The 23,774-nt window shown below is 44.4% G+C and overlaps 1 protein-coding gene across 1 annotated transcript in view; it reads left to right on the top strand.

The window, feature by feature from the left end:
• Positions 1–23,774, top strand: part of EBF2 (EBF transcription factor 2) — a 201,816-nt gene that overhangs the window by 141,743 nt on the left and 36,299 nt on the right. The window contains exons 7-10 of the mRNA XM_084766995.1: positions 76–157; positions 15,410–15,527; positions 17,210–17,340; positions 18,033–18,159. Of these exons, the coding sequence (XP_084623121.1) occupies positions 76–157; positions 15,410–15,527; positions 17,210–17,340; positions 18,033–18,159 (458 nt within the window). The remainder of the gene's footprint in view (positions 1–75; positions 158–15,409; positions 15,528–17,209; positions 17,341–18,032; positions 18,160–23,774) is intronic.

Genomic DNA, 23,774 nt, shown 5'->3' with positions numbered 1-23,774 from the left:
GAACACAGATAGAGTCTCTCGTTAAAAAATGTTTACTGAAAAAAAAAAAAGTAACACATTGCTTTCTCTTCACAGATTCTTTTTAAAATTTTTCCTGAAGTGCAATCAGAATTGTTTGAAAACAGCAGGAAACCCAAGGGACATGAGACGGTTCCAGGTAAGGGGCCCTGAGGATCACACCTATTAAATAAGTCACCCTGTTTTCTCTCTCTCTTTCCCCTCAAATCCATACCTCATGGATAGTGCTGGCCATACAAAAGATAACATTGATGAAAACCTCCTTCTTCCAGGGTGGAAGGACGGAGGTTTTTCATTTTGTAATGTTTAGGTTATTTCTTTTTTCTTTTCTTTTCTTTTTCTTTTTTCTTTTTCTTTTTTATTTTTTTGCCTCTACTGGCAGAGCCTCATGGGAGAGGCACCAGCCTGGGCTGGAGATTTGATTTTCAGCCCTCGGGCTGCCCCTTGCACTCACAGCTGCCCGCACCAGGGGCCATGTTCTTGATACTCAGCCACCTTGGGAGTTTTCAAAGCTGCTTCTCTGTGTGTTTTCTGCAAGCAACAGCTCCGGTCCTTCTCTTCCACCAGTTAACTATTCAATGGTCCCTCGGCCTGTTGGAAGGTAGCAATCCAAGCAGCCATGGTCACTTTAAAACTGCAGCATGACAACAAGACCCAGGGGACAGTGACCCAGCTGCCTGACAGTGAAATCTGCCACCGATTTCATCACCCCTGCCACTGATGTGCTGAGGAGACAGCTAATAAACAGAGCTGGGGCAGAGTGTTGGGTTAGAGTTGGGAGGAAGCGCAGCTGCCAGGCTCCCTTCCCCATGATCTGAAGGACTGTATTTAACTCAACAAATGGTTCTTCTCCCGTCCATGTCTTCCCTGGGTATGTGCGGCTCTGTTCTCCACAGAGAATTAAAAAAAAAAATGTTTTAAACCATTGAAGCTCAAGACTCAAATAAGTTGAAAAAACAGGGCTGGTTACCCTACTGCCTCAAGAGAGGTAAGGTTCTAGAAGATGCGGTAACTTGACCCTGCTCCGAGAAGTGTCAGAATCAGGAGGTTCGGTCACAGACCTCCTAGATCATGGGTGTGCAAGTGCCAAAGCTTCTGGGTTTGTGTTTTACTGTGGCCTTGACATGGGCAATGGTTTTGCTGTGGGAAGTGACATTTGTTTACTCCATTCTGGACCCGGGGAGTTAGGTCCTGCTCCTGCGTGTCCTTTGGGGAGTGTCTACAGTGAAGCCAATGTCAAAAGGGTATTGGGGACAGAACTACTAAGGAACTAACAGGGGCTTTGGGCATATCTCAGGGATAGAGAGCTTGCCTGGATCGGGGACCTTTGGGTTCAGCTCCCCCCTGGCCCCCAGTACTGAAAAGAGAAGAAAGCAAACAAGAGAAAAGGAAAGGAAGGGAAGAAGGAGAGAAAGAGAAAGGGAAAAAAATAGAAAAGAAAAAGAAATTAGGATTGATGGGCATCTAGGAGGCCAGTGCAAATTGCTTTGAAAGCAATCCTGCATTCACTCTTTTCCAACCCACATCATGGTTATCCAATGACTTGCTATGACTAACATCTGTCTGTCTGTCTGTCTGTCTATCTATCTATCTATCTATCTATCTATCTACTCATCCATCTACTTTCTATTTTCTATATCTATCTATCATCTATCTACTTTCTATATCATCTTATCTATCTATCTATCTATCTATCTATCTATCTATCTATCTATCCATCTATCATCTGTTTAGGGGTTTTGTTGAGGCAGGGTTTCTCTGTGTATTTTTGGTTGTCTTGGAACTTGCTGTGTAGACCAGGCTGGCCTTGATCTCTACCTGCCTCTGCTTTCTGGTAATAAAGGCAAGGCATGCACCACCACCACTTAGCCCAAAATAATTTTTTTGTTGTAATTGTAATATTTAATACCATCATCAAGCTCCATTTAAACAGTTGCTGCTTTGGAGTTAAAGATCTCCAGCAGATTCCTTCTGTTGGATCACAGGAAGACAAAGAGACAAGCCGTCAGCCTTCTTGGAAATCCTCAGGAAGGTCCCACACAATGGAAGTTGACCATGCCAGCATTCCAAATGCTACTACAAAGTTAAATAATTTTTTTAAAGAACAGTGAATATTACCAGATTCTCAGGTTGCCACCAGGAGCAAATATTTGCTTCATTGCTGGAAGAAACACAGTCTAGGGAAAAAGAAGCAGGCAGCGTGGGTTCTTAGGCTGTCTAAATTGGGGGTAGGGTGGGGCTGAGTGAAAAGTCAGGGTGTTCAGTGGACACATGCCTCAGAGGATCTTCAAATTTAAAACCCTACCCCCAATTTAGAAATGTATTCATGAGGCAAACACACACCAGTCTTGCTTGAGTCTTCAGGTCTTTGCTAAGTGAGGGTTTCTCTGCCCTTTGTGCTCTGTGGCTTAAAATTAATATGCTAACATCAGAGCCTCCGGGAAGCCTCAGCCTCCATGAGGGTAGTTAGCTTCTTCATAGACAAGCGATGTGCAAGAAAGCTTATGAATTCAAGTATTATTTCTCGGACCAACCTAACATCACCTGTCCATTTTGTTTCACATTTTTAATTTAAGGTGAGGTGAAGTTCACGAACAACGCACACCTCTGTCACAAGCACTTTAGCGTGTGCCTGTCAGTGGCTTTAACACCTCAGTGGTGTTGTGTGACCGCCACTGCTGATTCCAGAACATTCTCATCACCTTGCAAATTACTCTGTGCTTCCTAATTACCATTTCTTCTCAGTTACCTGAAACCACTAACCTACTTTTTGCCTTTGTGGATTTGTCCTGGAAATTTCATGTAAATCAAATCTCTCAATATGTCATGGATTTTTCACTTAGCATAGTTGTAGTCAAGGTCAGTGAGGTAGCAACGCCTCATTCTTTTTTGTAGCTGAGTACTATTCCATTGTCTGTGTAGATTGCATTTTGCTTACCCATTATTTAGTTAACTAACATTTGTGTTTTATGCCTTTAAAGCTTCTGTGATATTGAGTTGTTTTGGGAACATATGTTTTCAGCTCTCTTGGGGACAGAGCTAGGAGTAGCATTTCTGGATCACAGGGTAACTCTATCTTTAACTTTTTGAGAAACTGCCAAATTCTTTTCCACAGTGGCTGCACCAGTTTGGATTTCTACCAGTCATGTGTGAAGACACTAGCGTCTCTAATTCCTCCTAGTTTTATTTATTTTTTCTAAAGATTTATTTTATTTATAATTGTGCATGCGAATATAAGTGCGGTGCTTGCAGAGGCCAGAAGAGGTCGCTGGCTCACCTGGAGCTGGAGTTACAGACAGTTGTGAACTGTCTATCCTGTGTGCTGGGAAATGAACTTGGTCCTCTACAAAAACAGCATGTTCTCTGCTCTGTTAAGCCATCTCTCCAGACCCCCGTTTTGTTTTTAAAATGAGTCGCTCTATGGCACTAGAGTGGTCTCTCATCGCTGTTTCGGTCTGCCCGTCCCTCATGTCTGAGGAAAGTGATGCCAACTCCCTTTTGATGTATTTGTCACCCACTTCCTCATCTCCTTTGGAAGATGCCCATTTAAATCCTTCCCTCATTTTGAAACGGGGTCTTTCTTATTTTTATTTTTTTAATTGTCGAGTTGGCAAGGATTCATTATATATCTGAGATGCTGGGACCTCATTCGATTTGTGACCCAGCAGCTTTAGAAATGGCTCAGATTCCAGGAAGAGAGTAACGGGTCAGTAGCAGCTCTTTTATGTGGGGGAGGCTTGTATGACGCAAGGGTTGCCTGTGTGTGCTGTGATGGTCAACTGAGAAGCCTGGATCAGACTTCAGATGTGACACAAAGCCAGAGACAGCAGGTGGTGACGACAGTGAAAGAGTGGTCACAGAGCAGGACTGGATTATACGTACCATTCGCATCGACAAGGGTGGCGGTTCTTTGCCTCACAGTAAAGTAACATCTGCTCATGATCAAACGCATATATGATCGAAGAATGCTTCTGTGCAGATCTGAACAGAACACAGGCATTTCTAACAAAGCCATCAACCTAGCCGAATGCTTACTCCGCTCTTAACACTGGCAGAACCTAGAATCTTACCTTCCCCTCGTCTGCCACCATTGAACAGGACCAAATCATTATATGAAGCACATGTCTGTGACTGAACCAGCCAATCTCTTCTTCAGTTCTGATCAAACCCTAAACACCATAGGATATGTAGTTAATTGATGACAATTGTCTGTGGAAATATATGTATGGGTCTTAACCTTTTTTTTTTTTTTTGGTCTCCAATTCCTTTGAGAGTCTGGGAAAGGCTGCATGCGGCCTTTGTGCCAACACGAAACTAGATTTGCATAAAAAGCTTAGTATGTTTGAGGGTCTCCAGAGCATGTCCCAGGGTTCCACGGGCTTCTGACCTAAAGAAGTTCATCTGGTACCATGCGGCATCCTCAGCATCTATTCACTCTGTCCACACAGGCCTGCCCCGTCGTCTCCCAGCCACTCTACTGGTTTTAAGGGTTACCTGTTGTCAGGTGACTTCTGGCTCCATATCCTCTTTGGTTCTGTAGATGAGGCTTTAACTACGAACATCGCAGAGAACTTTCCGTGTGCTTCTAACTAGTCCCTGGCAGGAGCTGGAGGCCCAGCAGGGCAACCCAAATGCGCACCGTCTCCATCTTTGGTGGGACAGAAGAAGTAGAAGCCGGGAATGTTTTTCAGAGCCCTGGCCTGCTTCTCCGAGGTCTTTTGAGGAAGGACCCCTGCAGGGTGTAGCTGTCTTAGTGGTGCCTGTTGGAGCTCAGCCGTGTGGTCGGCGATGACGTAGAGTTCAGGGCGGCTCATCATTGTAAAAACAGTGTGGGCGTCCTTCCCAACAGTTTGCAGAGCTTATGTATGATGCCAGCAGGTCTACCACTCAAAATGGGACATTCATTAATAGAGAAGGCTGGGGTGTCTTCCTTCCTGGGGGGCAACACCAGCTTTCCCGTTAAGCTATCCTGCTGTTGGTCTTTTTGATAGGTGTCCTACCTCCAAGGCAAAGTGTAGAGAAGGGTCATAGTAGATAAATATTAGGACAAAGAGGGAGACTTCAGATGTCTTAAAATTATCCCCCAATTCAGGCCCTCTAAGTTCTACCAAATGAATTGTTTTTAGTTCCAGTGGGCTTTTATTGAGATAAATGAGCAACAACAACAACAACAAAAGCCAAAAATTTTACCAACTTTTTTTTTTCCTTCTCTGACTTATAAGCTCAGCAAAGACTCTGGTCCATGTCCATTTTAATTTGTGTTGCTATGCTAGGCAGAGTACCATCGAGAAGCTACATCCTCCTTGACCTTAAGAGCTACAATGTGGGCTGGAGAGTTGGCTCAGTGGTTAAGAGCACTGTCTGCTCTTCCAAAGGTCCTGGGTTCAATTCCTAGCACCCACATGGCAGCTCACAACTGTCTGTAGCTCCAATATCTGACACTCTCACACCAAGGCACAGAAATTAAAATTAAATAAGGATAGATATATTTTTAAAAAGAGCTACAATGTAACTATCTACAGAGGGACACCTGAGTTTCTGGCTAGTCACAGGATGGATGGGGAAAGACGTAGGAGCTGATTTGGTTTTTGGATCACATCTACTCATACAAGATGAGGTATGGATAAGGGCATCTTGGGGAGGGTTAGGGGCTCCAGGGGGAGGGGTTGACGCTTTAGGGATCATGCCTATAGCAGGCCTGCCGGACTTCTGAAGCAAGAAATGTGTGGTGCTGGGGAGAACAGAACCTCGGACACACAGATCCTCTGGTGTAAGGACTGACAGGCGTGGAGTAGCAGGATAATGTGATGTCCTCAGGTTTTTCTTATTGCAGCAGACTGCAGCCACACAAGAATGATGGAGAAATTAGCTTCTCTGACAAAAACGCCTCGTCCACACAGCTGGGCGTTCACCATTAGTCTGTTTGACTGAATGAAGCAGGAGCAAAGGCCACGGCTACTCATGTCTTGGAACTGGGCCAACATCTATCCAACAACCCCTTATGATTTTTTTTTAAACCCCTAGCTCTTATATAAAACTTTTTAATGGCACTACCATCTATTTTCCTTAAATAAAAAAATGTTGAATGTTTCTCTCACACCCGTTGAAGAGGGAAAGGAGAGTTTAAATTAACTCCAAATGGTACGAATTTAATACAGCCCCAGCTGCCGGCAGGTTTCTTCAGCGCAAACCTCTTGGTCTGAGAGCTGCCCCAGCTGCTGTGTGATCTCACAGCCCATCCTATTTGAAAGTCCCCGTGCTACCAGGCCACAGTTCTAAACACATAATGAAAACCACTTGACTTGGGGGCCCCTCTGATCAGCGGCTGAACCCACGCTTTGGCCATAAGCAAACCAGGTAGGCCCCGGGGGGGGGGGGGGCAGTCATCTCTCTGGGGTTGAGGGAGAAGCTCTGAGGGGATAAGGGGCTTTCTCTCTATATGACGCTCTTGTTGTGGAATGCTGCGAGCTCCTTCGAGCTTTTCTCTGGCGGAGCAACCTTCTGTCTTCACACCTCCTGACCTTCAGTATCTCAAATGCGGCCAGGAATCAGGGTGATGTCAGTTGTGACTAACTTGCATTTTTGAGGATTTTGAGTGCTATTTTGGGAGGAAAGGGGGCAGGTGTCCAAATTGACAGCCACATAAATAACTTTTAGGCAAGGATATGCCAGACCTCGGACAGGTGAAAGCAAGTTCTACGTGTTCAAATGTCTTAGAGGATGCAAATTTGGGTGTTAAACTCTAACCCTGTGCCCATCCCAGTACAATGAAATCAAAAATTAAAAAAAAAATTACTGGAACACAGACCAGAGTTTTCTCATTTCTGTATCAGAAATGCATGCCTTTAAACTGCGTATGAGGAGACTATGTGGTTCTGATTTTTGATGGACAGCAGGTGACTCATGGTGTCCTTTGGGAGACAGCATGGTGGGAGCAAATCATGGAGTCAAACAAAGAACTGCATCAAATGTATTACATGGCTCCCCAGAGGCTCCCAAAATTCTGCTAGTAAAATACCGCCCTTGACGACAACATCCTTCTTGGCATCCAGTTTCGATGGGAAAAGCAGTGGGGCTGATGGAAGACAGTGAGGTACGGAGGCATGGCAAGTGTCTATGGCCTTTGAGAAGAAGGAATTGAGAGCTATGAAGCAGATGAACGGACTCTAGGCTCTCTAGGGACATAATGAAAAGCTGGCTAAAAAAAGTTCTGCCTCTTTATTTCTCTATGTATTCAACTCGATTTTTTTTAAGGCAAGTCTGACCTAAAACTTTTCTAGTAAGTGTAAAAAAAAAAAAAAAAAAAAAGGAAAAGAAAAAAGAAAAAGAACTAAAATAATTGATGTAAAAATAAATACAAGCTCTATTCCAAAGCAGAGCTTGCCAAAACACCCCAGCGAAAGACCCTTGTACACAGAGTCTGTCTAGGTGGACTCCAGGCTTTTGCTTGGTTTTGCTTTCAAGTCAGAATAGCACTGGGGAGATAGCTCAGTGGAGACCTTGTCTTGCAGGTGTGAGGACCTCAGTCCCATTCCCGGAATCCTCATAAAAAGCTGGTGGTGCACGCCTTTAATCCCAGCACTTAGGAGGCAGAGGGAGGTGGATCTCTGTAAGTTCGAGGCCAGCCTGGTCTACAAAGTGAGTCTGGGACAGCTAAGGCTACACAGAGAAACCCTGTCTCAAACAACAACAACAACAACAACAACAACAACAACAACAACAACAGCTGGGCACACTGCTAACCCCATCAGTGGTGACACAGGAGGCAGAGGCAGGCAGGTTCCGGGAGGCTCACTGCCAGTTAGTCAGCCTGCCTGGCGAAGTTACTGAGTGACAAGAGACTCCGTCTCAAACAGTAGGCAGAAAGTGCTGGGGATTGTCCCTTGATACCACGTGAGCTCACCTCATACCCCAAAACCTGCATATGTGCCCACATGCTTATGTACACAAGACAGTCATCTGAGTGTCCTCAACTTGGAAAGCTCAAGTTTCAGAATTCTCTATGAAAATGCCTATCAAGGCTTTCAGGACTAGATTTGTTCTTCTCATCTTTGAGGCTCAAGAGTGTTGAGTTGGTGACACGGCTTAGTTTTCATGGATGTATTGCTGCACAGGGATAGTCACTGGTGACATCTTTTGTTTACTTTGCTCCGTCCTCCTTGCAGGCTGCTTGAAGCATTTAGTGCCTCAGAAGCTCAGTGCAAACTGATGACAGCCTACATATGGTGCATGTACATATATGTAGGTAAACACTTATGTACATAAAATAAAACCCTCAATGGCTAGTTGAAGCACCACACTGTCTGGTCAGTTACGAAATAGTCTTGTCTTTAATGCTACAACTCTTGGTGCAAACAATCCCAGAATCCTTCTGTCTGTTTCTATGGCTACCAGTTTTGTGTTCTCCTGTTTGGGGACTTGATACTTCACGGCACAGAAACCTTACCTGCAAAGAATGTAAAATAAAGCCTCTTTCTAAGAATCCTGGGAATACTTAAATATTTTTTTATGAAATTAAAAAAAAAATAACCCACCATGCTTGTGGGATAGGCATTTTAAGGTGATTTGGGGGACTCCAGAGTCCAGTCAACAAAGATGAATCTGGGCTTTAAATCTGGCTCACAACTACACATGCCGAGAGTGAGGTGGTATTGAGATGCGAATTGCAGTAGCCAAATGGTTTGCTGTTAGGCTGGGTAGCATTAATGAGGGCGCAGGCAGAACTGTTTCATTATCCTCTTCCCATCAGTGACGGGGATTAGCCGGCATATTAAAAACACAATGCATATTTCTTCTTACAATGTGGACGCCCGGCTAGGTTGTCTCCCATGGCCAGAAGTCTGCCCTGATTCCTTCTCACTTTAATGGTCTCTATGCCTCTTTTCTCCTTCCACAGGTGGAATATAAAATCCCCACATACAGTTGTGCTTTGGGAAAGCTGAAATAACACATATAGCAACTGAACAGTAATAAGGGAAAAGCACATCATGAATTTAATTCCATTTCCAGATGTAAAATGTCATAAAGGTTCCCCCTCCCCCCCATACTTGGCAGAACAACGGGAATTTTGGGGGACTATTTTATTTCGCTGCATGTATGCATGTTCCTAAATATGGGTATCAGAGAGGCCTCGGCAGTGGGTGAGCTGTAAATGCCTCCTGTTACTGCCTTCCTGAGGCCCCACATTGAGCTGAGAGGTGTACGACCCTCACAGAAACGGCAGAAACCGGTGCCTGGCTAATAGTAGGATCCTGTGTGATTTGGGGGCGAGCACTCTGAAGATGGAGAAGGGGGTCTTCTAGCCAGAGTCATTACGCCCTACAAACAATGGGATTGTTGTCTGTCCCAGAGAGCAAGTCACTTAGATGTCCCACCCATTTTTCTTCCTGACTTCTTTATTCTTAATCATCGTCACATAGGCACCTTGGGGGGAGCGCCTAGGTATGAGGTGAGAAAGGGTGATGGGCCAGGACCAGGCCGTTCCTCTGATTAACGTTAACCAACAAAATCACGCCGTCAGAGCTTTGAGAATTGAGCTCTTGATAAAGATAGCAGCGGCCAAAGTGCAGTGTGAGGTGTAAAGATAACCCCACGGGTGGGGGATAAGTCTGTTTAGATGTCTCCTTGCCAGGTGTGTAGTTTTGTCACCAAAGAATCCAGTCCTCCGTTGGAAAATGAAATGTGCGGGCCAATTAACGGGTGTGCCCACCTACGGGTCACTCCTACAGTGGCCTTTTGTGAGCCGGGAAGAACACTTTTCAACTCTGCTCCTGCGCGGTATAAATTATTAGGGTTAGAACCATGAGGTGTCTTATGGGGAGTAAAAAGAAAAATAGAATTAGAAAAGGGCAATCAGTTTTCACGTGTACTTTTGAGAAACTGCTCTCTTACTGGTCGGTTCTCTTCTTACAGCTGTCTTGGGCCTCCTCCAGGAACCGCAGCAGTGTTGTTCACTCATGCCTCTGCTAACACCACCTTATTCTTAGGTGACTCAGAATAGAGTCACACGGAGGCAGAGGCAAGTGAATCGCTGCGGATGTGAGGCCAGCCTGGTAGTGAGACTTTGTCGTGTGTGTGTGTGTGTGTGTGTGTTGGCCTGGAGAGATGGCTCAGCAGTTAAGAACCCTGGCTTCTCTTGCAGGAAACCTTCATTCAGTATCCAGTACCCACGTGGTAGCTCACAACCATCTGCAACTCCAGTCGCAGGGGACGTGACACCCTCTTCTGGCCTCCTGGGCACCAAGCACACACATAGTGCCTACACATACACGCAGATGATACACAAACAACATAAAAAAATAAATAAATCTTTTTTTTTTTTAATGAGAAAGAATGAGAGTCTCTTAGGTCTATGTTTAGTGAGCTGGCTAACCCCAAATCTGAGATTTACAGTCAAAGTAAAATAAGGAATAGCAAAAAAAAAAAAAAAAAAAAAAAAAAAAAAGAAAGAAAGAAAAAAAAACCAAGAACAACAAAAACAGAAAGAGCACTTTCACTTCAACTGTGAGAGCTTTCAGTCGATCTCCCCTTCCCTTTCCTAGAACTCTGGCTCTGGGGTATCTTGCGATGATTGAATTGCTTGCTGCTTGGGTGTTGACTCGAAGTGCCTGGGCTGAGAGGAGCTGCCGTGTCGACAAGGACCTGTGTGGATCTGAAATACAGACACATCAACACTGAGAAATAAATGGAACTTGTCACCAGGATGAGCAGCCGCCGCTGGGGTCCATCCCTCACAAATTATAGACATCTGTATTCCTAATTGGCATTCTTTCGGGCCGTGCCAGCAGAACGGCAGTGCCAGGAGAGCAATAGCCTCAGAAAAGATGAGATGTCACGTTTAGGTGACAAGAGACACGGATGAGGCATAGGAAGCCTATTGTATGGAATCTTGGTCCATATGGTTGTTATAACACTGGTGGCTTTGGGTTTGAGGGACCTCCAAATGGCATGTTTTATCCAGACTGAAAGTGCTATTTTCAAAGCAGATGGGTTTATGATCTTAGAATAACAAGTGGTTTTTTGATGGTTGTGTGACCAGCGGAGTCGGCGCTTAAAGATGCATATACGTTAGTTAACAAGGTAATGGTAAGAAATGTTGACCTTGATTTGTTTAGCTAAGATGTAAAGATTTTTGAAGGTCAAAGGTGTCCTTGTGTAGTGTTTTGGAGTCTAGCTGTGTCTGACCCTCTAACATTAAGCTGCTGTGGCCTGCAGTTTTGAAGAGTGAAGCAAACCAGGGGGAAAGCGAGGAGGGGGAGAGAACAGGAAATGGAGTGAGGTGTTTCAGGAAGTTGTCAGGGGTTGACTGATTGATTCCAGATGGACAGGGTCAGCCTTCGTGACCCAGGAAATACTCACTAGGGGAAAGAAGTTGGCTTGTGGAAGGGGAAGGCCTGGGAGTGAGATGATGTTGGAATGCACGTTCTACTTCCTTTAGTCTTAAAACATGTAGAAATCCTGACTCCTTGGAATAGAATAATATCGGCGTTGTCATCATCCATCAGAGAGCAGAGACGGAAGTTAAAGCTGAAGCCATGACTGACCCAAAAGGATCTTCCCACCCATAAGGTAGTTTATCTGGCTAAAAGTAGAGGGAATCCATGTAAAATCCAGTGTTCAAGCACAAAGACGAACAACTCCTGTCTGATTTCATGTTTTGGAATTTGTGAATCAAAGCCACCAATGTCTGCAAGTTTGGCTTAGTTGGCAAGTTTTCTAGGTACCTCACAGGCTAAGATATTTGAAATATGAAAAACAGAACTTCACACACACACACACACACACACACACACACACACACACACACACACACACGGACATAATTTAAAATCTTGTAATAAATTTTGCAGACACTGAAATAATTCAGGTTAATTCCCTTGCTGTCACGAGAGGCCAGCACTAGCCAGCAAAAGATTAAAATTTATTTCCATTGTTAATAGAAAATAATGAAGTGCATGTGAGCCACCAGGGTATGTCACTCGGGAAATGTTCACTTTGGAACGGAGGCTCACTCCACCCAAAACGGTCTATGATGAAATCCCTGGCTGGAGAAAACTCTGGTGGGGACGCACAAGAAGCGTCAACCGTCAGTGTGCCAAGCTTGTGTAATGAATCAAAGAGTTCCACTGCTCCTCACAGTCGCGTCATCCTAGGATGGGGCTAGGGTTCCCCTTGGTGCTCCCAGGCTAGCTTGTTAAGGACTAATGTCTTTCTTTTTTGTTGTGTTTGAAGATTTTTTTTTTTTGCACATATAGCCTGATACCATCCCCTGCTCCCCATTCTACTATTTTCAGAGGTAGCATGTGCCTAGGTGATGTTATATTTCACCACCACAGTCCTTAACCATGCGGCAATGAGGTCTGTTTCTTCCTTTGACTGGAGTGCGGACTTGGACTCACTGAAGGCAGTTTGATAAGCACTCGGGCTTGGTGCACTGGCCAAGAGTGATGGAGGTCTGTTTTGCGGTTGCCACCACTGGATAAGAACTCTCTAGAAGAACTTTTCTCAGACGTTCACATGTTAACACAGACACAATTGGAAACAGACCCAAGCCTGGACAGGCTACATCCCTAAATTGTGAGCAATTATATGGGCGATAATTTTCTGAATGACAACTGAGCTTCCTTTAAGTTTGTTCTCTGTGCCCCGAGGGCCTGTCATGACCCTGATACGTAGCTGGAGCTCAGTGATGATCTGTTGACTTGAATGATTGAAACTCATTTACATCCATGTAAAATTTTCATATAGGCTATGTCAAGCCCACTGAATAAGGCTACACGAAGTGATTTGTGGAGTCATGGGGTCCTGGGGATTTTTAAATAACCTATTAAATTACAAGTCTTAACACAATGTTAAAAGACAACGTCTGGTTGGCTGGTAGGGAGCTTCGTCAGTAAGATGCTTGCCACGTAGGTACCAGGACCTGAGTTTGGATCTCCACTTTAAAATGTGACGCGTAATGGCATGTGTGTATAGTCCCAGCACTGGGTAAGTGGTGACAAGGCAGATCTGTAGGGCTACTGTCAAGTAGCCTAGTCTAACTGGGAAGCTCCAGACCAGTGAAAGACTGAGAGAAGACACTTGAGAAAGTGGCTATCACTTGAGAAATGCCACCCAAAGTGGTTGACTTTACATATGCATTCACATACTAAGGAACACACGTGCGCACCCCCCCCACACACACACTTGAAACTTTCTTTATGGCAGAGAGAGAGAGAGAGGGAGAGAGAGAGAGAGAGAGAGAGAGAGGGAGAGAGAGAGAAAGAGAGAAAGGGACAGAAAAATATTCCTTAGGATTATACCTGGGGGAGGGGTTCTGAAGTTATTTTCTGAAGATAATATCATGAGAGAGGAATGGATGATACAGTGAAATTTTACCCTTAACACTCTCGGTCCTGTGGTTGTCATAGTTTTTCATAAAGTAGGGGCTATGGAGATGACCATGGTACCAATGAGAGGAGAACAGCAACATTTGAGTGGGTTTCGAAGTTGGATGACGGGTTCTCAAATTTTGTTCTGCTGTTGTGTCATTTTATTTGCTTTAATTTATCCATAATTTTTAAAAGGATGTTTTTATATGTAGCCAATGGGAAGCTTGGTCTTCATGTGAGTCCTCTAGTAAGGGGAGCAGGGGCTGTCTCTGACTTGGACTCTGTTGCCTGCTTTTTGATCACTTCCCCCTAGCGGGGCTGCCTTGCCAGGCCACAGGGAAAGATGTGCTCAGTCCTGATGTGACTTGATGTGCTGGGGTGGTTTGGGGGGAGGACTCTCCTTTTCTGAGAGGATAGCGGGGAGAGGAAGGGAGGTTGGGACCGGGAGGAGAGGAGGGAGGAGGCTAAGATTGGGAGGTAAAGTGAATAAATAAATTAATTTTTAAAAGGTGTTTTAAAGTAATATTGAATTCTTTCACCTTGAGATATAAGCAAGGTCAAGCTCCTCCACCCTCCTCTTTCATTTAATAAGCTGGAAACGTGTGGCAGAACAATTGCAGGTAGGATATCAAGAGATTGCGTTGCGGCCATAGGCAGAGAAAGTCATTTTGAAGCATGACTCATTAGATTATTCAATGTCCTTCCTGGAAAGGTCTATACATATTCATGAGCACGTATATACTACGTTTCTTTCTCCAAAGAGCCACAGAAAACTTGCTGCGCATAACAGCATGAGCTGAGAAGTGGCTTTCCATCTGGGACACTCCTCTTCCTGGGTCTAGTCCAAGGGTGGTAGGTGTGGCCAGGCATGCTCTTTTCTGCCTCTCTGGGCTCAGCTCCGCCTCTGAACTTCTTTCATGGTCTGACCAGAAGCATATAGAATTAAATTCCTGCCATTTGTGCCTGGCTTGTTTTAGATGTGTGTGTGTGTGTGTGTGTGTGTGTGTGTGTGTGTGTGTGTGTGTTTGTATGTGTATAACATATATATATGTATAACATATACATACATATATATGTATATAAGTTACTATTCTTCGGTCTGGACTTAAGACCTCTGAGGACAGTGGTGTGGCAATGCCGTTCAGTTGCTGTGGTGACTAGTACTAATAGCTCCCTTTCTAGAACTTTCTCTAGAGTTTAGACTATGGTTGAATTGCACCGGATAATGCCATCTCTCTTACTAACTGGACAAAGGAGGCAGAAATGGGGCAAATGGGACACGGATCATCATAACTTGGCCTGCATTTCACATTGTGCCAAACGTTTTACACACAGCACCTCATTTGGGCCTGCAAGACAGATAGCATTATTTATGTTTCCTAGATAAGAAAAACTGAGATTTTTTTTTTTTACAGGCTCAGTGATTTGTCTGTGAGTTTAAGGTAGGAAGCAGTGGCCTGGGATTTCGATTCATTTTTCACCCCAAGTCCTTGCTCTTCATCACTTACACCCATCCCTGCCCTTCCCTCCAGTTCAACACTAAGCATCCTGTATCTCCCATAGGGCATTTGGGGGAACTTTATCTTCTGACAGAATCTTTATCACTGTCCACTCATGCAGAGGGACACTGGAGACAACTGATCTGCTAAGTGTTCCAATGACCACATCCAAGGTGCAGGATCCCTGTTTCCAAAGCTTGGAGAAGTGAGCTTCCTAGCGGGAGTTCTGTCGCAGTTCCTGCATTGCACTGTCTGCAGCTATGTCTGTGGCTGGAGGACAGTCAGTCCTGCTAGTGACGAGGTTTCTGGAACCAGTAAGCAGAAGGCTAATTGCCCTCCACCACGACAGGGACAGAGTTTGAACTCAAAGACATGATAACGCATGAGCCAAATGCGGGAGTCTTGTTCTACTCCAAAATTGTGTCGTGTCTCCCACTCGTCTTGCAGAGGCGTTCTGCAACTGGTACGCAGACAGCCTGCTGTGAAACTGACCAAACTCCCCCCTTTCTGCTCCAAATGCAGGTCGTGCTGTCAACAACGGTGAATGTGGACGGACATGTGCTGGCCGTTTCTGACAACATGTTTGTGCATAACAACTCTAAGCACGGAAGGAGAGCGAGAAGGCTCGACCCATCGGAAGGTAGGGCTGGGAGCCAATGCAGATACAGTGTCCTACACCCTGTTTGTATGATTCATTTGTTTACAGACAAAGTGTCCAGCCCCTACTGGTCTAGAACGCAACAGTATTTTGATATTCCTACCTCCACCTCCTCAGTGCTGGGATTACAGGTGTCCACCATTACACTCAATATACGCAGTGCTGGGGATTGAACTTGGGACCTTTTGTACACAAAGCAAGCACTCTACCACCCGAGCCACATCCCAGCCTCATGTGCATTTCTAGGTGCTGCTGTCCACGCTGACTGCAGTGTTTTTTTTTCCCATCAGCTGACTGCACTCCACCCCACTCAGCTCCCAGCCAGCACTCAGGTCCCTGCACCTCTCAGTCTCTTCCACTCCAATCTGTGTTTTTCTTTCAGCGACGCTGGTATTTCAGGCAATCGCAGGCCTATGACATCTTAGTTAAACAGGAACAGTACAGTGCCAGACGTGTATGAATAAGTGTCAGATGTGCCCTTAAACAGATTGTGGGCAAAACAAAACAATGTGCAGAGTGAAACTGACACTAATTGATTTTTGTTTGCTTGGACAAGAAGAAATCATGGGCCGCTCTGGGTAGTTTTCCAAGTGCATTAAACTAATTAGAAATACTGGTAACTGTTAAATTTCAAGTTGTCCAAAAAAATTAAAGTATATCAATGAACAAGCTGACAAACCGAAGTGAATTCCACCTCACTTGCTTCCTTTCTTTCCTCACCCCAAACTTGCTGATGTTGGAAGACCTCAGGGTAGAGACAAGAATCAAACCCAGCCATACGAGTTTCCTGCTGATGCTTTTGTTCCGTGCTGCCCACCAGCCCTCTTCCCAACTCAGCCCTTAAAATGTATCCTATATCATTTAAAATAGGAATTAATGAACTGAAAGAAAATGATTGAATCAGTAAAGAATTTGGAGCGGTGTTAATTCTCCCACAGTGGGCACTGAGAGGGAAGAAGAAAATCCCAGGGTTCAGAGCTCTGAGCCCCTCGAGTTTCTGTTGACTGATTGGATGTGATTGACTGGCCGTTCAAAGGGGGCTCATGTTTTTGGAGTCCTGCCAAAGTTCTCCTCCACCTTTGACCCTGTCAGCTTTGGAAATGGAGTGATGGATTGACTTCAGTTATGGCCTGAACACAGTATTGGGTTCCTGTTGGGATGCAAAGTCCAGAGGCCTTGAACATATGCAAGAAGGGAGGAAACTCTGTTCTACAGCATCGGGAGAGCGCTTGGAGGGATTCTCTAGGTGGGGTTGAGCAAACGCTTCAACCACGACAGATCCCGTTTCCTCTTTTTCTACCCAGCATATTAACAACCCTTGTAAATCTTAGCATTGCAGGGCAGAGGAGGTGGGGAGAGAAAAGGGATTTACACTTTTCTAGAGTAATCAACTTATAAAAATATGGGCAAAAAACAACATAGTTTTAAAAACACCCTTCACACAATTAGCTAAGTGTTTCAGTTTTTCATACATAACGGCCAACTCATTAGGCTTTAATGACCTGGTTAAAACCAACAGCCAATTAGGGGAAGACGGCAAATCAACACAGCTCAACTTGAACTTCTTGGAATGACCAACAGCTTTCCAGGACAGCACCTTTCCCAAACCTCAGACATCACTCACAAAGGACACAGAGCTGACTTGTTCTTTTTTGTCTTCCCAGCTACACCTTGCATCAAAGCCATCAGTCCAAGTGAAGGCTGGACCACAGGAGGGGCCATGGTCATCATCATTGGTGACAACTTTTTTGATGGTCTCCAAGTTGTGTTTGGTACCATGCTTGTATGGAGTGAGGTAGGTCAAAGCCATTGTCTTCCATGATCTTTGGCTCCGTGGCTCTTTTGGGCCAGGGCAGCTAGCAATTCCTGGAGAAACAGCACTATGAATACTAAGTCCTGTGTGCATACTATGAGCAAGACACCCAGGATATCAGAAACATGTAAAATCATAGCAGTTGGAGAATGAATTCCTTAACATGGTAAATATTTGTTGCAGTATTATATAAGATTGTGAAAATTAGAGTCTAAATATTGAATCATAAGAGAGCAATGGAGAAAAAAGTTAGGGCATCTTTCCACCATTGAAAATTATGTTTTGGAAAAGTTCTAATGATACACGAGAAGACCATGTTTATGTTATGATGCTGGGTGGGGAAAAGTCAGAATCACAGTGGGTATACATAATCTAATTCTGTGACACACAGCCATCGAAATGTCTGGGCAACACACCAGATCTTAATGTTGGTTGCCTCTGCATTATATAACTTTTAGATTTCTTTGCGTAGTTCTGTAAATTCCCAATTTTCTAAATTGGATATGTTTGACTTATAATTTATAATCAGTGAAACTAACTAAGCACATTACAAAAGAGAAGTATGGGTGCTGAATTGAGTTTGGCAGTTGCCAACCTAACACTTAAGGCCAGAAGCAGTGACCTCTTTGGTAGCTTGTCTAGTGACTGTCTGCCCTTGCCTCTTTACTTCTCAGCTTATAACCCCTCATGCCATCAGAGTACAGACCCCTCCCCGGCACATCCCCGGAGTTGTGGAAGTGACACTATCTTATAAATCCAAACAGTTCTGCAAAGGTGCCCCGGGCAGATTCATTTACACAGGTAAGACAGAATATGATTTCTAAGGTAGCTGGTAACCAGCTCATCTTTGCTCTAGTTATCAGCATCTCTGCTTTGTATTCAGCCTAGTTATACTAGGTTTTTCTGGTACTGTGGGAAGAACGGGCTGAGTGATGGACACCAAATGAGAAGTGAAGACGCAATTCTAAATTTGAATGTTATCTGAGAAGCCTCTGCATGGTCTGACTGAGGGTTATGGCAGTTCACTTTGGGATCACACCCTTAGAAACTTCTCTCTACTGCAACTACTCTAGGGCAGACTTTCATATGACCAATTGGATAAATGCCACCAAAGTTGTTGGCTGTGTGTTTTCTTGACAGCAATTCAAGAATGTTTCCCAGTAGAGTGGTACAAAGTATTTCACAACCTTACAAAAGTAAAGTCCACCCAACCATCCAATTTTCACTGAATGTCCTTTTCACATTTTCTATTCCAAAGCAGTTGGACAACTGCTGTCTCTTGTTGACTACAGGGGGCACACTAGACACAGTTCCTTCCCTGTCTATAGGCTAGAGCTTTTGGAGGAAGCAGTTGCTTGATTGCCAAGTGCAGGTGGAGACTTTCTAAATTCGAAGTGCAAAACATCCATTGGAAGAAGTGTAAGTTTCAGGAAGGGAGCTCAGTATTGGCTGGTGTCATGGGATTCAGGATGCCCACCTGGTTTCAGTGTGGACAGCAAGTGATGGGAAAGGAGCTATTGCTATGACTCCCAGTGGGGGCACAGTTCACTTGCTCATTTTGAGATAATTGAAGATAATTGAAGAGAGGGAAGTAAAGTGCCTCGAGTGAAGTGAACATTCTGGGGTCCAAGGCAGCAAATGGTATGATTTCATTCAGGTGAAAATAAGGGTAGGAGAACGAGAGGCCTCAGGTGGGTCAGCAGGAGAGACATTGAGCTCAGAACAGCATCATGTTGCCTTACCCCACAGCCCCACGGAGCTGCCAGGTCAGTGGTGTTCCTTGGAACTGTACCTGGAAGGCTACGGTTGTTAGAGTGATGGGGGTATACCTGGCAAAGAACACAACAAGATGATGAAGCCAGAAATGAATAAGAGCCCAGTGGCACTGCGTAGGATCAAGAATGCCAGAGTATTAGAATGAAGTCCCTGGGGTGGGGAGCCATGGGAAATGAGGAAGGCAGGCAGGCAGGATGAGGAGAATGTGAAAGATGTTGAGCCCAGGGACTATGGAGACAAGAGTAAAAACTGAAAGGATGGATGTTGCCATGGGTGGGGAGGCAGCCCCTACTGTAAAAAGAAGCCTGAGAAGACCCCCCCCTTGGGAATTCCAAAAAGGAGGGCTGAGAGCAGTAAGAAAGAGCTGAGAAGAAGCATTGAGGGGGAGCCTAGGAGAATGGACAGCCTCAGAGTTCTGGTGAAGAAAGACTTTACTCTAGGACACTTGACACATACTTAGAATCTCCAGTGTTTAGTCCTGGTTTCCCTGGGAGTAGATGATGGGTCTAGCCTTGGAAGACGCAGGTGAGTATTCTAACAAGTACTTTGAAGCCAGCCTCCAACTCTCTACTGAAGCTCGGCATGATCTTAGTCCTCATGGAACTGTAGACACTTATAGCCAGATTGCGTGCGTGCGTGCGTGCGTGCGTGCGTGCGTGTGTGTGTGTGTGTGTGTGTTTCTATACTTACTCTGAAAGCTGAGGTTCTTACTCCTAGATGCATTCAATTGCCAAAAATCTACCTTGGCTCTCAGACAAATGATGTCAAATATCTTAACCTCTGACTCTGTAAAGTCACAGACTAAATATATGTTCAAGATTATGTCCAAAATACATGACCAGTAACGTCAGGATGCTTCAGCATCCTACTGTTCTAGAAGAGAAGACAGATGCTCTGTATCCTGATAATTAGGTTAAGCCTCATCAGACATGCAAAAGCCAACAGGGTTGTTGGAAGGTCTGTCAGGGAGGGACTAACTCAGGGAAGATCTAGAAAGACTTCTTGGAGAAGGGAACAATACATGGGCATTTGAAAAGTAGTAGTTTTCAGGCCGAGGACCTGTATTTCTTGGAAACAAACATAGGACCTAGTGGAAGAGAAACCCATGATGCCATGACTGCTGTGTGGTGTGCCTAATTGTCAGTGTCAGCACAGAACTCACCTCCTAGCTGGATAAGATGTGATAGTGCCTTGTGTTATTAGTGTACTGCCATATTACTGACATTGCCGTGTTTGTGTGCACTGAGCGTGCATGATGCTTAACCTCATCTATGTTGCGCATGCACACCGTGCTCAATGCTGGCACCTGAGACACATCAGACCTTCAGGCTCTCGCCTTCTAAGACGTGTAAACCGTACATGTTGTAGAGTCAGCATGCCCGGACTTACAGTTGGACTGGCCTGCTAACTAGGTTTTTTTTTCCTCCTCCATCTTATAGATTAGGATATGTATGCCACAGGGCTGAGAAAAGAACAGAGTAACAGTGCATGGAGACTAGAGTAGAATTGTAAAAGTCGTACAAGCAGCTCTACAGGTGATTCCAAACAAAGATGGGGTTGCAGTATGTCCTGGTTTTCAGGGTGCAGGCCCTCTTTCTACCGTACTTTCAAGCTAGCATGTGACACCATAGCTTCCTGGAAATTCAACCACCTGCTCTCGCAAGCTGGAAAGCCAGGGCTTCGGAAGCGCTTGGCATGGACTGGGTAGACAGTGATCAGTATGCTAGATACATGCTCAGAATGTGTTATCAATATTACTTTTATTCTCACATTGGTGTCATTGTGGCCTCTGGTTTGAAGGAGCCCAAGTGTGATGAATACGAAATACTTGTGTGATATGTTATAGCAATTGAATTTCAATTGATTTTCGTTTGTGTGTGTGTGTGTTTTTAAAACACAGTTTAGCTATGTAGCTCAAGCTGGCCTTGGGAATGAAGTCTTCAGGCCTTAGCCTTCCAAGTGCCGAGATGAACCGAGTATTCTCAAACTAAAAATAAGGCCAAACAGAAGGCCTAGGGTACAAAGGCCCTTGGGGTGGGAAGGGCAAGTTTTATATTTGACTGACACCATGAATGAGACAGAGGTCTGAATGTAAGGCAGTTTGGGTACAAGCTGAGGGTGTAGAGACTCGGTCACACAGGGATAGTCTCTCAGCTCATCAGGTGCTGTGGGGGAATAGTGCCATGGTCAGATTTGCCTATTCAAAGGCAATATGAGCACTAGAGGATGGCGCAGTCAGTACAGTACTTGTCATAGAAACATGGGGACCTGACACTGAATCATAGAATACATATAGGGAAGAAAATCCAGGCATGGTAGTGTGGAAATCAGATAAGAGGACATCAAGCTCATTGGCCAGCCAGTCCTTCTTAATTGGTAAACTCCATGTTTGTCAAGAGACTTTGTCTTTAAAAGGAAGCAATGCTCAGTGTAGCCTGCTGGCCTCCACAGATGCATACAGATGAACATACATGCACTCATACATCATACATGTGAACACACACACACACACACACACACACACACACACACACACACGCACACGGTGTGTGCACAGAATGCACCATTGGCTGTGGTGCAGAAAATGGCTTCCAAGGCAGTGTGGGTGCAGAGGGTCAAATGGAGGCCAGTGTGGTGGCCTGGACTGGCAGTGACAGCAGCTTGGACTACAGTGCTGGTGGTGGGGACAGGCAGAAGTGAGCGGAATTTAGGAAGTAGCATTGACGGGACTTGATGATTGATTGGATGGGGTGATGGTTGGAGAGGGGAGGGATGGGGACAACGCTCAGGTTTCAAGTTTGAAAAATTGGGTGGGTAGAGTTAGAAAGTGCTGTTTTTTAAGGTATAAAGTGCTGGGGGAGTTCAGAGGGAGGACAAAATACTTCCAGCTGGCGGAGAAGTGGGAAGATTTAATATTGTAAAGATGTCGATTAATGAATACATTTAGCACAATGCCAATCAAAATACCAACAAAATGTTTGGGCAGGGGGGAACTATACAAAGTTCATCTGCAAAGGTGCTAAACTAGAAACTCTTATTTTGAAAAAATGAAAGGGCCTTGCCCTCCTCCAGACATTAAAACCTATTTTAAGGTTTAATAATTAAAAGAATATGTGGTTGTACAGGATTGTATAGAAATATCAAGTAGCAGAAGAGAAAAATCTAAAAATAAACTCTTTCTGCACACATCAAGTGTGTCAGTGCTTAAGTACCAGCAAGCTGGGGTTATTTCTTATGTCAGTGAGGAAAAGTCAGAAGGTTTATGCAATGCCCTGGGCCAACTGGTTAGAACGAATCAGAAGAAAGACTCAGATTTCTAGTTGGACATTGTCAACTGGAAATGTTTCCAAATTAACTATTGTCCATTAGGCTGCAGATATTTCAAAAGACTGTACAACTAAAACGTAATTATCACCTTGAACCTTGCTCATCCGGACCCTAAAAAGAGATCACTGAGTCAAAATGAAAAGAAGACAGGACTATAGAAAAAGTGAAATTTGGTACATTAAAATGTCAAGCATTCAGAACAACACTGGGACCATTCTTAGCTCTGGAAAGCATACTGGCTTAGGTACAGAGGATCCATCCATTTGCTGAGCAAAATTAATTAATTAATTAATTAATTAAAAAAAATGCCTCCTATTGCCAACTACCCTTCCATCTCATTGTGGATAAAGAAGTGAGCATTAGACATCTTACATATTAAGAGATAAAGACAAAAAACCAAGGAAGAAGGCAGCAAATATGATCACAAGTGGTCATGGACATGACTGTCATGGCAATGCTCACATGTAGTCCCAGCTCCTGGAAGGGAGTTGCAGCAGGATTATGATTCAAAATTATCCCTGGCTCCGTAATGAGTTTGAGGCCAGCCTCAGCTACAGGAGACATGATAAAGAAAAAAAGAAGGAAGGAGGGAAGGAGAGAAAGAAAGAAGGAAAGAAAAAAAGGAAGGAGGGGAAGGAAGGGAGGCATGTATTTCAATCTACTTATAATCATATAAATGCAAATAAGAGCAAGAAGAGTGGTATAATTTTCTTCCCTATCAAGGTGGCAAAGATTTTTTTTAAGCAAATAGGAGAGCTGGAAGAAAGTGGGGACTTTGCTCATACAGCACGGCAGGGAGGTGAACGGTTAGAGAAGTGTTCCTGGCTGGTCCCAGCTCCGAAGAACTGTGTGTGCCTCATGGTCTAATGGGTCCACTCCCAGCAGTGTCTACTTAGAAAAGAATTGAATTTGCCCAGGGCTCTCTGTTGGAGTTCTATTTATAGTAGTGAAAAATTAAAAATAGCATTGATGTCCAGTGGGGGATTCATTAAATCAAAATGAGGATATGTTTATACATTTCTAAGCATCAGAAATGATAGTGTTGATGGAAGCTTGTCTACGTGAAAGAAATGGTGATTTAAGTTTTTTAAAGGCTTGTGCATAGAACGCTGGACAAGGTGCATACCTATAATCCCAGCCCTGGAAGGTAGAGACAGGAGACTCAGGAGTTCAAGAGCATCCTCAAGATAAAAACAGTGGTTTCATGCCATCTTTGGATACATTAAAAAAAATAATAATAATTTAAAAATCATATACTGAGCACAGCAGCACACACCTTTCGTCCCAGCACTTAGGAAGCAGAGGTAGGAGCA

Source organism: Acomys minous, assembly GCF_964271855.1.
Source record: "Acomys minous genome assembly, chromosome: 18".
Classification (NCBI taxonomy): Eukaryota; Metazoa; Chordata; class Mammalia; order Rodentia; family Muridae; genus Acomys; species Acomys minous.
This window is presented reverse-complemented; position numbering and strand designations above follow the sequence as displayed.